The sequence below is a fragment of the Biomphalaria glabrata genome, chromosome 15 (genome assembly GCF_947242115.1).
Source record: "Biomphalaria glabrata chromosome 15, xgBioGlab47.1, whole genome shotgun sequence".
Lineage (NCBI taxonomy): Eukaryota > Metazoa > Mollusca > Gastropoda > Planorbidae > Biomphalaria > Biomphalaria glabrata.
In genome coordinates this window covers 9,825,711-9,841,301 of record NC_074725.1, presented here as the reverse complement: position 1 = coordinate 9,841,301, position 15,591 = coordinate 9,825,711, and the positions used below count along the sequence as shown (strand labels likewise).

At 30.4% G+C, this 15,591-nt stretch overlaps 2 protein-coding genes across 3 annotated transcripts; one reads left to right on the top strand and one right to left on the bottom strand.

Moving 5' to 3' along the window:
• Positions 1-459: 459 nt before the first annotated feature.
• Positions 460-5,262, bottom strand: LOC106055722 (60S ribosomal protein L35a-like). The gene is made up of 5 exons (XM_013212120.2): positions 5,175-5,262; positions 4,756-4,809; positions 3,767-3,919; positions 1,410-1,557; positions 460-518 (listed from the first exon to the last, which is right to left on the bottom strand). Exons 2-5 carry the CDS (start codon positions 4,800-4,802, stop codon positions 495-497), a joined length of 372 nt encoding a protein of 123 aa, XP_013067574.1. The 5' UTR covers positions 4,803-4,809; positions 5,175-5,262; the 3' UTR covers positions 460-494.
• Positions 5,231-14,470, top strand: LOC106055720 (dynein regulatory complex protein 9-like). Of its 2 annotated transcripts, XM_013212116.2 has the most exons (11): positions 5,260-5,325; positions 6,428-6,552; positions 7,601-7,732; positions 8,542-8,786; positions 9,426-9,554; positions 9,873-9,996; positions 10,414-10,533; positions 11,305-11,379; positions 11,502-11,633; positions 12,599-12,700; positions 13,710-14,470. In XM_013212116.2, exons 2-11 carry the CDS (start codon positions 6,496-6,498, stop codon positions 13,833-13,835), a joined length of 1,242 nt encoding a protein of 413 aa, XP_013067570.2. In that variant the 5' UTR covers positions 5,260-5,325; positions 6,428-6,495; the 3' UTR covers positions 13,836-14,470. The 2 variants fall into 2 exon arrangements, with proteins under 2 accessions (XP_013067571.1, XP_013067570.2); XM_013212117.2 differs by lacking the exon at positions 6,428-6,552 and having other exon boundaries at positions 5,231-5,325.
• Positions 14,471-15,591: the final 1,121 nt, after the last annotated feature.

Below are 15,591 nucleotides of genomic sequence, written 5' to 3'. Positions count from 1 at the left end.
TTTATTCAGAATTGCCCTATAAGTTATTGTTCTGTGATACACAAAACAAATGATTATGATGCCCTTTACAAGGTCTAAAAAAGGGAACTTCACCGTAAACATTTTTTAAAAAACAACACATTTGATTCGGAGTTAATATTTCAAAACATTTAATTTTGAATGTTTCTTTCCTGTCCTTCAGAAATGAAGATTATTACATCCCAGTTGAGACCTAAAAGATGGCAGGAAATTGACTGAACCGATGCAATAATAAGGCAGACATAATATTTTGCAAAAAAAAATAAATAAATATATAAATGTTTTGGTCTTAGTAGAGTTTTTAAGAATACAATTATGCAAACTTGTATTATTTCATTTTAGACCAATCAGCCTAAATTTGATTTAAAACAACAATAGCTCTCAACCCATGTCTATAGAGATAAATTTCCAGGCTTTCAAGAATCGCACAACACTATCAAGTTAAGTATAACACTTTATTATCATAGTCTGCCAGCTTATATTCTTGAAGGGTAAAGCATCTGAAACAAAGCAACAACAAAAATGTCAATACTAAATTAAATAACAGTCAATTATGTCTCTTTTCAAAGCTAGACAGATACAACCTTGTGCATGTCCAAAAGACTTCAACTAGCATGCCAGAATAAGCTGTCACTGAGAAGGAAGTACCTTTCAGCAGATCTAGATGTATTAAAAGTTTATTTTAAATTAATCTAGACTACTGCTCTATAGAAAGTTTTAGATTTAATACTGATCTAGTTAAAGAGTAATGATAAATGTTAAGAATTTCTATGAATCATAAACAGCCATAGCTAGCAATGTGCAGGTGGTGAGGGCCCAACATGGCAAACTATTGACAAGTATGTATTAAGTTCTTATTTCCATGAGCCAGGGTTGGTAGCACTTTTTAATGATAAAATTTTAGATTTTAATAGTTGATTTTCATTTTGACTTCTTTTTATCTGTAGTCTTTTGGGAAAGAATTCACAACATTATAGTCATTCTTAACTAGGTCTTGTTAACAGGAAATAGTCCAGAACCTCAAAGAAAATAGTGATCACAAGAAAAAGATTCTGTAACACACAAGAAAGGTCTATGTAGGAAAATGTATTCTTTCTAGGAGTGGATTGTTCATGATTGTTCCAAATTGAGCTTCATGATGAAAAAAAAAATACTGGTACACATCAATTGATTCTCTGGTATAAATTACTTTTTTAAAAGTACTATTTATCAGTTATGAAATAATATCTAAATAGACAAAGAAAATCTAATTAATGAAGTTTAAAAATTATTTTTTATATAAATTAATGATTGTAGACACTAGAAACGAAATCTTCAAAATGTGTAACACTGAACAGTTTTACAAATGCAGCTATTAGGATTATACTAGATATGATAAAATATATACTTACAACTCTAATTCGTCTGCCCATTGCTTTGCTGGGAAGATTTTTCCTGAACTTGGCTCTGACAGCACCACTGTTTCCATGGGGACGGGTTACTTTACCCCAAATAACCCTCAAGCGACTTGGCTTGTCATGACCAGGACATGCGGTTAACCTGAATAGTGTAAAAAAGCAATTAGATTCTTTAATCATAAAGCTTTATTTTTTTTGAAGCCCTTTTAATTTACATAGCTTTAATGAATTTAAAAATCTAAACACGTTAATAATCATGACAGAAGTAAAAGTCAAAAATGCTTTTTTTCTGTCATTGCAATGATTTTGACCCTTTTCTAAGCCAAATGTATTAAGCATGGAAAGGATTTAGCCAATTTTCATAAATAAAAAATATGGAGAAAACGAGAAACCTGTATTTAAAAAAAAAATTCCTTTAAGAAAATACAATAAAAATAACTTATTAATCACAATGTTCTGGTAACAAAATGAGAACAAGTAATGAGTATACTGAAAGACAACATAAGGGGGGAAAACATCCTTGACACAGACCACTTCACTTAGAAGAGAAATAAGGTTAGCAAAGACAGTGAAACTAATGCTGATATACGAAATTCATTAATATAAGCTAGGTTTGCTTTTATCACTCTTAAAGCTACCTGGTGTTCCAAAACAGAATAAAAGATCAGAACCTTTAATATAAACCTTGACTTGGTTCTGTTATACAGCTCTGAGCCATGGAGAAAACAAATATGGAAAAACTCCAGATCTTCATAAACAGTAGCCTACACTAGATATTGGGACTTGGGTAACTAGAAGATCTTGTGGGAAAGAACAAAAGCAAAACTCCATAGCCCAGGATATATATATAAAAAAAAAGGGAAAGTGGATAAGATACACAATGTTAAAACCAAGTACCAATGTTGCAAGGCAGGCACTTAAGGAAAGTGGGCAGGCCCAAACATTGGTGACAATGAGGATACCAGTATTGCACAGGAACAGATGAAGATAGCTTCCAAGAACCAAGTTTGGTGGAGAGGTGTGGTTGCGCCCTATGTTCCCTTGGAGATTCACAGGAATATGGAACATTTAGCTGGTTTTTCTTTCTTCCTTATTTAGTTATGTGCTCATACTTTGGAGGTTAGGGTTCATTCGCACTTTTCTTTTACGAAAATGGATAGGCCATGATGAGGGTTGGAAAGTATTTAATAACACAGGAATAAGTCAAGTCATTATACAGAAGTCAGATTGTCTTCTCAATGTCAAACAAGACCTGCAAATCTTTCAAGAAATATAATAACTAATAAATTAATACAAAACTCAACAATAATGGTGAGGAAACTAATTTTCAATGGATCCCAGTGTACATAATAATAATAATGGTAATGTCATTTTGAAGCATAAGGATGAATTTACAAGGCTACACCAGTTGTAACTGGCAGTGGCATATTTCTCCACATAAAAAAAAAACCACTGTGAAACAAGACAGTGGCCAAAAAATGTTAGAATGAAAAATATCACTGAGAGGAAGTACATATTTTTAGGGGCGATCATGTAAATAAGATTTTTTAGTTCTATAAGTATATCTATGTAAACTGTCCACTTCTTCACCCTACTAAACAGAATCAAATAGTCAACCAGCTAGCATAGCTAGGCGATAAAAAAAAACAAAAGTAAAAAAAGACCGAAAAGGTTGAGATTGCGCAGTTGACTTTTTATTATTTTTTTTACATAGGCCTCACTTGCAAATTTACTACACTTTTGAATGAAATGTGAGAAGTTTTAAACTTGTGTTATGGATTACTTTAGACAATGGCCTATATAAAGCTTAATTTAGTTTTTTTTTAAAAAGTTATTTATCATTTTTAAATTTATTATCAAAAAATACCCCTCTTTTGTTTTTAGCAATACAGGGTCCAGGAAAATTCCCCATGATTCATATTTTTTTTTTGTGCTAGATATCATGCCTGGCTATAATTCTACCAAGTTTTATCACGATCTATCGATCGCATCACTCAAAAACTTGAAAATACAGTTAGCATTGTAGGCTACGGGATTTACAGTTTTTGATTAGAAAATTCCGTCCTCGACGTAAATAACTTCAGGCCATGTAAGGCTTAATATTCTGGTCCATTCTGGATATATTCAAATAGTTTTTTTTATTTTTTTTTATGTCAAAACGCCAAAAAAAAAAAAAAAAAATCATAACTTTCTAACTGTTAAACATACAATCATAATTTATGCACCATTGGAAAGTTCTTTCAAAGTATTTTAACAATGTCAATGTACTAACAAAAAATTGTTTTTTCAAAGATAAATTTTTTATTTCACCTCCCTAGCTAGCAGACTAAATATCTAAACCTTTTAATCACCTTTTAGCCTTGTATACATAAGCACATCGTTTCCCAAGGTAAAAGTCAGTCTCTGATTTTGTGGTAACACCCTCAATCTTTAAGAGGGCTGTGTTCTCATGTTGGTTTCTGTGTCCACGCTTGTATCCAGTAAAAACAGCTTTGCAATACAATCTGCAAACAAAACAAATTGAAATAATTTGTAAAAATAAGATTCAAGTTGTTTACATGATGAGAGGTATTACAACAGGAGAGAAACTTTCTTTGTATATTATCACTTAACAGTTTAATAGTAAAACTAATGGTAGCACTTTATGAAAGAAAGAATTCTTTCCAAGTACCATTCAGCACTCATGGGAAGAGTTGCCTAAATCATCAAGAGACCCAAAACAAGATCTAGACAAGAAGACAAATGATTACTGTAACATGTCAACACTTCGGCTGACAAAAAGGAGGAAAAGGCGAAAGCTGAGCTGGTTTTGGTCACCTACAAGGTAAATTGGAAGGAGTATGAAAAGTTGTCTGAAGAAAAGCTGGCTGTGTAAAAGAATGGACTGGACTCTCTCTTGATATCCTACTAAGAACAGGTGCTGACTGGGAAAAATGGAAGGATTTGGTTACACAAACTGTCACAGCACCCTTACAACAAAAGTCAACGGCCAGGACCAGGTGATGAAAATAACATGATTAGCAAGTACGTAATAATATTAGATTTAGATAATGATCTAGCATGCACCAACATGACAAGTGTAAATCATAAAATGTACTCAACTAAGTCTTAAGTAATTTTCTAGTCTCTTAAGTCACTTTAAGATAACTAAGCTAAACTTAGCTTTTAGGCTAAAGGACAAAGGATCTAGAATTACAAGTCCCTAATCTAGTCTAGATCTACAGTAAATGTGCACAAGAAGATATTTAATTCCATGCTCATGTCTGTCATTGTTACTTAGATTAGAATTAGATCTAAAAACTCTATAGTAGTAGAGTGACAACGGGACAATCTAGATTACCTGCCAGTCTTCTTTGGTGGATTAGGCTTTGCCGTTTTATCCGCCATCCTTAACCTGTTAAAAAAAAAAAAGATAAGTCTATGAGATGGCATATTTGAACACTTAACAAATGTACTTAGATCTACAAAGATTTATGGTGCGATCAAATATAAATCTGTTATACATTTATCTTTTCATTACTAGATCTATTTTAATTAAATTGATTTGTAAACACTAGGCTATCGAGTTTAGGTGACATTGGTGGTAAGATTGGAGCAATCGTGTTATATTACTGGAAATACAAGCCATCTAAGAAGAATTAAGTCCGGAAATTTATGTTTATTAAATTAGTTTATAAATATATAATGTTAATTTGATTTACGTTATTATATTTTAAGATATTTAGGCTTAAGTATCACAACAATATTAGATTCACGTACAGTATCTACAAACCGGAAATAAAAGAAAGATAAACCATGAAAAACGGAAATAGTAAGAAAATCACCAGCATGCGTACTCCGATGGTAACGATGGTAAACAGATTTGATCGAGATTTGTATGTAGTTTAGAAAAGAGAGAAAATCACTCAAAGTGAGTAAAAGGAACCTGAGTTATGAGTTTAATAGCCTAGCTCTGTAACGACTCTGTGATTGACAAACTTTTTTTAAAATAAACGGACTAAAAATATAATAATTTTGTTTTGTGAGGTCCTAGATCTAGATAAGTGAAATTATAATAAATTAAATAATAATTACTTAAATTAGTCATCTAATTATAAGTAATAATGAATCAATAATGACAATTGAATATGATTATCATTATGATTATCAATGAATGAATCTGAATGATGATCATTATGATTTATAATCAAGATGAATCACAATGTAACAATAACAATGGACTTGGTCTTGGACTCTTTTCAACTGCACTTTTCTTTCAATCTCTGCTCATTTAAAATTATGCCTTTTATAAAAATTATTTTACTACAGTTAGACTACTGAGTTAGTGAATTTAACCCCATGAAATGAGATGATAACTTATAATATTGATTCTCAAACAGACCATGTTTAAAAAGTCAAAACTGACAACATAATTAAAAGTGACCAGTTATTTCCAATAATTATTATTTTTTGAATATCTTAACACTTAATTTGTTCAGTATGAGACAAGAGAAGTTATGTCCTCACTCAAATGGAGTTTGATGATGATGATCCAATAACCTTATTAATTGCTGAATCTTAAAAATTGTAGGCTACATTCTGCTGGCTCATTTTTCTCTTTGTTTCCAAACTCACTTGAAGGTGCATCTGGAATTAAGCCACCTTAAAATAATTAGTTTGGTTGTATAGAATGTGCTCTGGAGTTTCGTCGTGATGGTCCTAGGTTTGAACCCTAAAAACTCCCACTGCTATGCCTCACTGTCATGTCAGAGGCTCTGGCTAGGATGTACTATTCTTCATTTCTGAATGAACATCTGAAACATGTAAAACAAACAAAGCACATTTGAGAATATAGTTTAAATATTACAACTCTAGATATTGTCTGTGAGTAAGCCCTCGAATCATGATCAGTATTTTCATGCTTTAGATTACACAATGGACTGGATTTATATTCAAGACAGTTTTACGGAGAACCTCTTTGAGCTATGTTTGTTTTACAAGTTTCTGACTTCTTTCTTGTATTATTTTACAAGTTTCAGATGTTTCTTCAGAAATGAAGATTAATATGTCCTAGTTCATAGCTCCTGCTGGACAGCAGGGGATGGGAGTTGGTAGGGACCATCAAGACAACAGTCTGAAGTGCGTACCACACAACCAGGTAGCTGTATGGTAGCTGTAGAAAAACATCACTGTTGTAGTAGTTTTTAAATGATATTAAAAAACAAATATTTTCTCTATTGTGAAAAATGTTTATCTATTGATTCAAATCTAGATGTTATAGAATTTTTCTAGATAAACTTACAGTTTAAAGATCCTTTTATCTTTCATGACATTCATCCGTGACTACTTTCAACTTGAATCTTACATTAATAGATTTTGTATGTCAAAGAGTGTTTTATTACGTTCTTTAATATATTGTATATATTCTAACTAGAACATAACTTGCATGTAAAGCAGCTTTCTGAGAAGTATTGGTTGGTTTAATAATTTTCTTTCAGTTTTCTTTTCTCTTTCATTATCAATTGTGGATGTATAAAGAGTGTTACTGTGTTTAGAAGTGAAGTGTCAGGAAATATTATGGTCTTTAAAAACGGCCATGGCGTCATTGCAGACAAAATGTAAAATGTTTTACATGTTTTGGATGTTCCTTCATAGTTGAAGATAATTTACTTCCTAGTCCAAACTTCTTGCAGGACGACAGGGGATGGGAGCAGGCAGGGTTTGAACCCAGGACCATCGATAAGTCACTTGACCAGGCAGCCATTAATTTAAGACACAGCGTTTCACTAATTTTCCATAACATGAGAATCTAAATCAACTTGATGTTTTTTATTCCACATTTTAGGTTTGAAATGTTTTAAGAATATGCACAGAGATATAGACAACTAATAAGCACAACACAACAATGTTCATTTGAATAAAATCTAATTCATATTAGCTGATATGTGTTCACTTTGTTTCTTGCATTTGAACATTTTGCAATTTAGTTGATGCACCAGTAGGGAATCTTATATAAAAGAATTTCGACGTAATAAGACCTCAAGGCTAATAAGATAAAGTATTAACCAGGAAATAGAAAAATTGAAGTTCATTTTATATTGAATTGATTTTTACTTTTCAAATTTTTTATTGTAAAATTAAAAGCAAAATATCAAATACTTATAATGTGCAACTTAAAATTTTGTACCATTCTTTTTTTTTTTTAGATGAGTGTGTCACCTTTAACAGGTGTGGATGCCATCCACCTTGCCACAGTTCTGGAAGACTGTGTGGATCAGTTGTCTACCCTTGGACACATTATGCCAGCTTCATTTGAATTTAGACCAGATGCTTTGGAAGTATGTCAACCTAGTTGAAAATAAACAATTTATAGTTATATTGTAATAAAAAAAATAAATACTGAAAAGGAACTTGCTAGTTTTGGATATGCCAGGTTGTTTGATTTAAGTTATTGTATTGAAATATCTCTGTCAGGCAACTCAAAACCAAAGAAGCAATGGCAATTCACAAGTTAAGAAGTAAATTAGAAAACAAGGCGAATATGAACAACTATCAATCATAACACAGTTCTCTCTTGCCTTTTACCATCCATTCAGCTAGTGTTCCTTTTTTGGTGTGCAGCGCTAAACCCACTGTGGGACTGGGTTATTACAATATGTTTGAATATCCAATGGTTATATTAAATCTATATTGATTGATATCTTTTAATTTGTAGGCTTTTTACTATTCCTTTTTTTTTTTCAAGATTAGGTATATATTTTATTATAGGTGGAAAAAAAAATAAATTTTTAAGGAATTTATTGTTTTGGCTTTTATGTATTAATCTTTATTGTTTCTTCTTCTTCAAGTTATTAGGCTTAAAGCAACTGGTAAATCTCCATTTTCCAATTGTTCATATTCATATTTTTTTTTAATTAATAAGATAAGATAATTTTATTGCTCTAAATAAATGGAAATTCAGTTTGACTACAATTGTCCACCTCAGCATTACTGTCATGACAACATTGATATAGATGTTAATACAAACCACATAAAACACAATGCACACACATACAATCTTATTTGTATGGCTTGTTCATGGAATACCTGTTGTCTCTATGTGTATCGAATAACGGTACTCAAAAGGTATGTTATTTTCATTCTTTAGGTTGTTCGTGGTGAACTATCCCAGTTGGTTGACAGCCAGATGCAGTTAGAAACAAAATACCAGTCAGTATTAATTAAAAAGATTGAAATGCTGGGGTTGACTAAAAATCCTGTTCACCTTTTAGATGTTGAGAAAGACGTTTTAAATGCTGGCAGAGACTTGAAAAACTCAACACATGTTTTTGGACGCACTTTGAAGCAGAACCCTCTAACCGCTGATAACCTGCTTAAAATTCAAAAGGACAGGTAACAAAAACTATGTATACAATAAAGTAATTGACTTAAATGTTTTTCACTCCACTCATAAAATTTTGATGATATGCCTATTAATAGTAATAAGTTTTCAAAACTGATTTTTCAAACAGCCTTGACACTTTGATGTTATTTTATATGATATCAATGACAATACCATATCTGTAAAAGAGCTTTGAATCTTTCTAATTCAAATCTTTGAATTTTTCCCTCATACTTTTAGGGACTTTTTCTTAGAAACTTATTGCAAACATGCATGTTGAGTTGTCAAAGACTATGTATATTGCAAATATGTTCCAACTATCTAGTGATAATAAAATGCTGAAATGAAGTTTGTTAAGTTTGCTAACCAATGCCTTAGACTTTTCTGAAAAAAAAACAATTAAAGAAACAATATGCTTGTGTCTTGATGTAATAAAGTAAAAAAAAAAAAAGGACATTTTTAAGAAACTTTGTTACAATATATATATATCTAAGGAATCATTTTATTGAGAGAGTTGTTTCACTCATAGGCCAACTGCTGTAAGATAATCTATACAACACTTAAACTAAAACCATCTATGTTACAAATATTTAAGTATTATATATTTAAATGGAATTATTGTTTTTCTTTTTATCTGATTACTTTACCAGAACATATGTGGAAAATATAATGACTGGCACCATGACAGAATTAGTGCAGAAATGTAACTTTCAAACTTTAGTGGATGCTGTTCTGGCAGAAAAAGAAAGAAAAGCTTCTCTTCAGAGTACCATTCAAAAGTTTGTATTTATAATTTGTAGAAAAATACAAAAATTGAGTTCTTAAATTAGCTTAAAAAATATTGTACTCTTTATTGCTATATTTTATTCTACTTTAATTAAAACTCTGAAATGGAATAAATATATAGACTTTTTGAATGTGTAAATGTGAGATTCTTGTACAGTTATGCAAGTTGTTAAAGTTTTATTTAAAAAAAAAAAAACTACAGATTTTTATTAAAAATTTCCATATTATAAAATACTAAATAAATAAAAGTCTGTCATTTTGATAATTAATGACCTTTGAACTTCAATATTTCTTTAAAAATCAAATTTTAGAGAACAAGAAGGAAGAAAAAAATTAGGCATACTTACTGATGAGCTAGTGGTTGTCAGACAGGAGAAAGAAACTGCAGTTCAACAAAGGAAAGAAATGATTTCACACTTGAAAGATCAACTTCAGGTTTAATTAACACTATAGCATGAAAATAATTACAATATTACATAAAAAGCAGTAAGACAAAAACTAAAGCTACTTTACTTCTAGATTTTTTTGTTAACTCTCCTCATTGTTGGCATACTGTTCTAGACTTGTTAGAATTTTTGTTATTTATGATTACAAATTTTTATTAGATGTGCTGCTTCCAATACATAACATATAGTTTAACCATTTCTCTGTACACTTCACTCAGTTATAATTGTAAGTATAATTTATAAATGTTTCAAAAGAGATATTTATATGTTTTACCAATACAGAAAGTTTAAAATCATTTTACTTGTTTCTTTTGGCATTGACTAAAGTAGATGTTTTGTATTATATTTTTCTTAGATTGTGAGCATTGTATCAGTTAAATTTACTTTGGTATATTTTATATCTTAGGAGATGAAAGCTAAAACCAATATGGAGGGAAAGTATATTAAAAAATGTGCTGATGTATCAGTAGCCCAATCACAGAAAAAAGTTTTTCTAACTGAAAAAGAAATGAAAGAAAAAATTGAAGTAAGTTTCAAATCAATGTTATTGGTTTTGTTAAAACAAATATATTTCATGAATTATATTATAAAGACTACATATGATCCATGAACACAGTCACTGTTGTAAACTCCTTTATCGTAAACACGCTTTATTTAACTTTTATTTTCATGGCCTATAAAAAAGTTAGGTGCAAGGTGGCTGGGTGGTATATATATATATATATATATATATATATATATATATATATATATATATCAAACTAAATGACTGACTTAAATGTTTTTCACTTCACTCAAAAAATTTTGATGATATACCCATTAATAGTTATAAGTTTTTAAAACTGATTTTTTAAACAGTCTTGACACTCTGATGTTATTTTATATGATATTAATGACAATACCATATCTATAAAAGAGCTTTGAATCTTTCTAATTCAAATTTTTGAATTTTCCCCCCATACTTTTAGGGACTTTTTCTTAGAAAAAGTGTCTTGAAACTTATTGCAAACATACATGTTGGGTTGTCAAATAAAAAAGGAATAGTAAAAAGCCTACAAATCAAAAGATATCAATCAATATAGATTTTAATATAACCATTGCATATTCAAACATATTGTAATAGCCCAATCCTGCATTGGGTTTATCGCTGCACTTATATATATATGTAAAGTGCATTTCTCTTATTTATAACCTTGATTTTATCAATTTACACTTTCTGTGACTATTTATTCTTTTCTATAGATTATTCTTTGGATTATGCTAATAAATTCTTCAGTAAACTTTTTTTTTTCCCTAGGGCCTTCACAACAAAACAGATGAAGAAAACAGAGCCCATAAAGAGATAGTAAAATTTTTACAAGAACACCAAGCGGTAATTTTATTTTTTATGGACAATATATCTTCACTTTATTCATTCCATGATTAGTGTTTATAAAATTATTGGAATTTTTTCAGTAGGTAAAAAGAATATCAATAAAAAGTTTTATTCCCCAGGACTTAGAGAAAAAATTAGATTTCTGGATGGAGAAATATGAAGTGGACAAAGAGGCAAAGCAAAAAGAACTGGACACATTGAAGCAGACCAAAGCTAAAGATTTAGAAAAATTACAAGAGCTTACTAAATTGGTAGGTCATTTTAAGTATGAATCTTCATAGAATTGATAATGTGAATGTTCATAATAAAAATAATTTTACAAACCAACCATGTTCAACAGTATTGAAATTCAGAATGATAATTAGTGTTATATAATTCAATACATTAAAAAAAACAGTAACAATGAATTTTTTTTTAAACCTCACTAATACTAATTAGTAGTTTCAAAATGTAACTCTTGGGGTACAACTTGATTTTCACAAACTAAATTCTTTTGTTTAAACTGTATTATAGTACAAAAACTTTTCTAATGGTTGGATGAATTGTAATTAGTTGCATCATGAGTACATAACATTGTTTTTTATATTTTAAATTTCTTTTCGCTGATCTAACAACTAATGTTCATCATAATCTATACCTTTGGTACCATCTGGGGTAAAGGCCACGAACCAGCTTTCCTCCAGGCCTCAGATGTCACTACATCTTGCCCATCTGCCTGGCATCTGCATCCACATCTTGGTTCTGGGCAAGACTCTCAAATGTCACTACATGTTATCCATCTGCTTGGCATCTGTATACACATCTTGGGATTGTCCCCTCTTCCTCAATTCTTGATGAAGGCTTATGATGCTACAGTGATAATTTAAAAGGACATAAAGATCTAAACTATATATAACCCTCTAAAATATGACTTGGTTAATGATTAATACAGTTATAGACTTGTTTGAATCTTAATTAAGGGCATTAAAATGACTTTTCTATAAGGCTAATTTAACTTTATGACCCTATCCGCTGCATAGCATACGCCCCCCCCAATCTTTTTTATCTGAGCCTCGCTCTCTGTCACCTCGAAAGTTACATGGGGTAACTCTAGTCGACTTTCAGAAATAAAAGAGTTATCTTTCCATGACTTTTTCATCGTGGTATTCCCCATGATTGGGCCACGAAGAGAATTATATAGATTTGTATTTAGTTTAACTTTATTTGTATTTTACAGTATAAAGAATACGAGCAAATAGTGGTTGAGGACAGAATAGAGAAAGAGAAAGCCAGAAGAAAAACAGAACAAGAAGCCATCGAGCTAAAGTCTGCTATCAAGGTATTGAAATAAATTAATGTACATCACATAAAAAACTTTCATTCTAAGATTTTCTCACATTGTATTCACATTTTTTAGCCTGTTTACTTTCATATCACTACAAAATGCTTTGAAATGTACTTATCCTTTTTTCCAAAAAAAAAAATTTGGCTGCAAACTTTGGTGCTAAAATACCTTTAAACTGGCTGGTCTAAATAGTTCTAAATAGCTACTATTGTAACGGAATCTATCCATTTATAAATTAATTTGAAAAGAAACAACTAGATGCTTCTAGATTTATGTTGGGAATTAGACCTTGTCTCTTTTTCATTTGACAAAAATTCATGATGGCTTCTTTGAATTGAAATCCTCTAGACAACATGATTTAGGAAACTTTGGTACAATAGTTAAAGGAAGAAGATTTCTTTTGTGGCATTAACTTTTGGTCTATGAAGACATAACTATGCCGAATCCTTACATTTATGTTAAAAAAAAGACATATGGTCATGTTAAAATTAATAAGAAAAGAGCTATTAATTAACCTAAAAATAAACAGCCATATAACATTTTTTTAATAAAATGTATTACTTTATAGAAATAGAAAGATGACCTGTTGTGGAAAAAGAAAATACATATTTCTAATGTAACAGAGGGAAAACTAGAAAGTAAATAAGGAATGGGAATCAAAAAAAATAGAAAAGAAAATTAGAAGTTTCACATTTTGTCTACTTGGTTGTGCAGTATGAGCGCTGGACTGTCATTTCATTGTCTCAGTGGTCCCTGCCCACTGCTATCCTTGTCGTTCTGTGGGAAGTTTGGACTAGGAAGTAGATTATCTTTAAATCTGAAGGAACATCCAAAACATGTAAAAGTAGTTTACAAACAAAACATTTTTTTGCATTAAATAGGAAACAAACTTTATATTCATAATACCAAAAAAAAATGTTGTAACAAATAGTTTATGTGTATATCGCTAAATATTAAATTTTTGACCTTCAGTATTTCGTTATCTCTGTTTATCTTTCTTCAGATGCAGGCCTGGTGGAGGGGAGTTATGGTGCGCAAAGGATTTGGACCTTTTGGGAAAAAGAAAAAGAAAGGCAAAAAGGGCAAAAAGGGCAAGAAAGGAGGAAAGAAAGGCAAAAAGAAGAAGTAACTAGAAGAGATTGTCCCCTTTGGTTCATGCATCACCTTGTAAATGTTGTTCCAGTCATTGTAGCATGACTAAATGATTGTTTCAAATGTTGATGTTTCTACATCATTATGCTCTGTGATGAAAATATTTTATTTTATAATGTATTTTTTCTGATGTTAAAATGTATTGTTTTGATACCAAAATGTATTGTTCTGATATTGTAATATGATGTTCTGATGTTATAATGTATTGTTCTGATGTTGCAATGTATTGTTCTGATGTTACAATGTATTGTTCTAATGTAATATTGCTATTCCCAAAAAAAAATGGTACAATTTATTTGTAAATGTTTTTGTTATAGTATAACACCCATATGGTTATTTGGAAATGTTTATGCATAATTTATTATACAACTTCTAGCTTAAAAACATTTAAAACAAATTGTTAAAATTAATTCATATCTTGGAAAATTCTTAGGGCTTTTAATATTTGCTGTGATAAAATATTTTCTCTCTCTCTTTTTTTTTAATTGTAATTTGAAAATGTCTACTTTTATAAGGAACTTTTCTCTGTTTAGTCAACTAATCTTGAATAGGGTTAATCACTTGTTTGTGTTGTAAAACTTTATTTCAAATAAAAACATTCCTCAAAACTTTTACATGTTTTCATTATAACTCAATCTGTAGAAAACAAAGTTAATGATTGTTTCACTTATGCAGAATGTATTTTTATTTATTTTTTTTTATTGATATTGAACTGTCCAGTTCAATCTTCAAATCTTACTGTACACAAATCGGCCATAAATAAATACTAAAAAAAAAATAAGGAAAGCTGTGTTCTTACTTATGTTCCCTGTGCCATTCAGCGCTTAAGGTGGCAAGCTCTCTCCACATAGATCAGTTCTAGTTGACTTTCACAGCATCATCCCAAATGGATTTTTGGTCTTCTAGGAAGGCAGGATGCCATGTTATATGTGGACGGCCTTGTTTTTGTTTTCCTCTTTTCTGCTTCCATGTTATGGCTGACTTTGGTAAACATGTTTTGTCTTGCTTAAGGATATGTCCCACGAATCTCATTTGATGTTCTGTAACCATTTCATTAAAGGGATGAGTGCCAGTGCAAGAAAGGACTTCGCTATCAGTATGTTATTCCTAGGATCCTATTAGAGATCATGTAGTAGCAAAGCACACAACTTAACTCTCTAACCAGCAATGTCAATTCAAATCACTGACTCAGACAGCCATTTCAAATACAACCTCTTTGAAGAGTAAACTTTAACTGGCTATAAGTAAACATTAATCAAAGATGAATAGTTTTATTGTAGACTATTAAATCATTATAAGTTGTCACATATATACAACTACCTTTTTGGTCAACACTTACTAATAAAAATGCAATTTTCAGCCTTCTGAATTTACAAAATGAGAATATAGATTTATCTCTTAAAATGAGCTATAATTATATTTTGGTCTCTATAAGCCTTGTTTTAGATAAAAAGATGAATAACTAAAATGATTTATATGTATGAAATTCAAGTTAAGCAGAAGTTGTAAGACAAAAAATGGCCACCAAATGACTTATTTTTAGGTTCAACATGCCATTAGCCAGACATTTTACACTTCTAAGTATAAATAAAAATATTCTTTATCATGCGTAATTTTTTAAAATAAAAATAATGCCAAGATAAGTTTGTTATTAAATCTACACAAAGTATTCCCTATTAGTGAACAGCTTACAGGGAACAAAAATCATAATTTTGAGATGATCATGATTAATT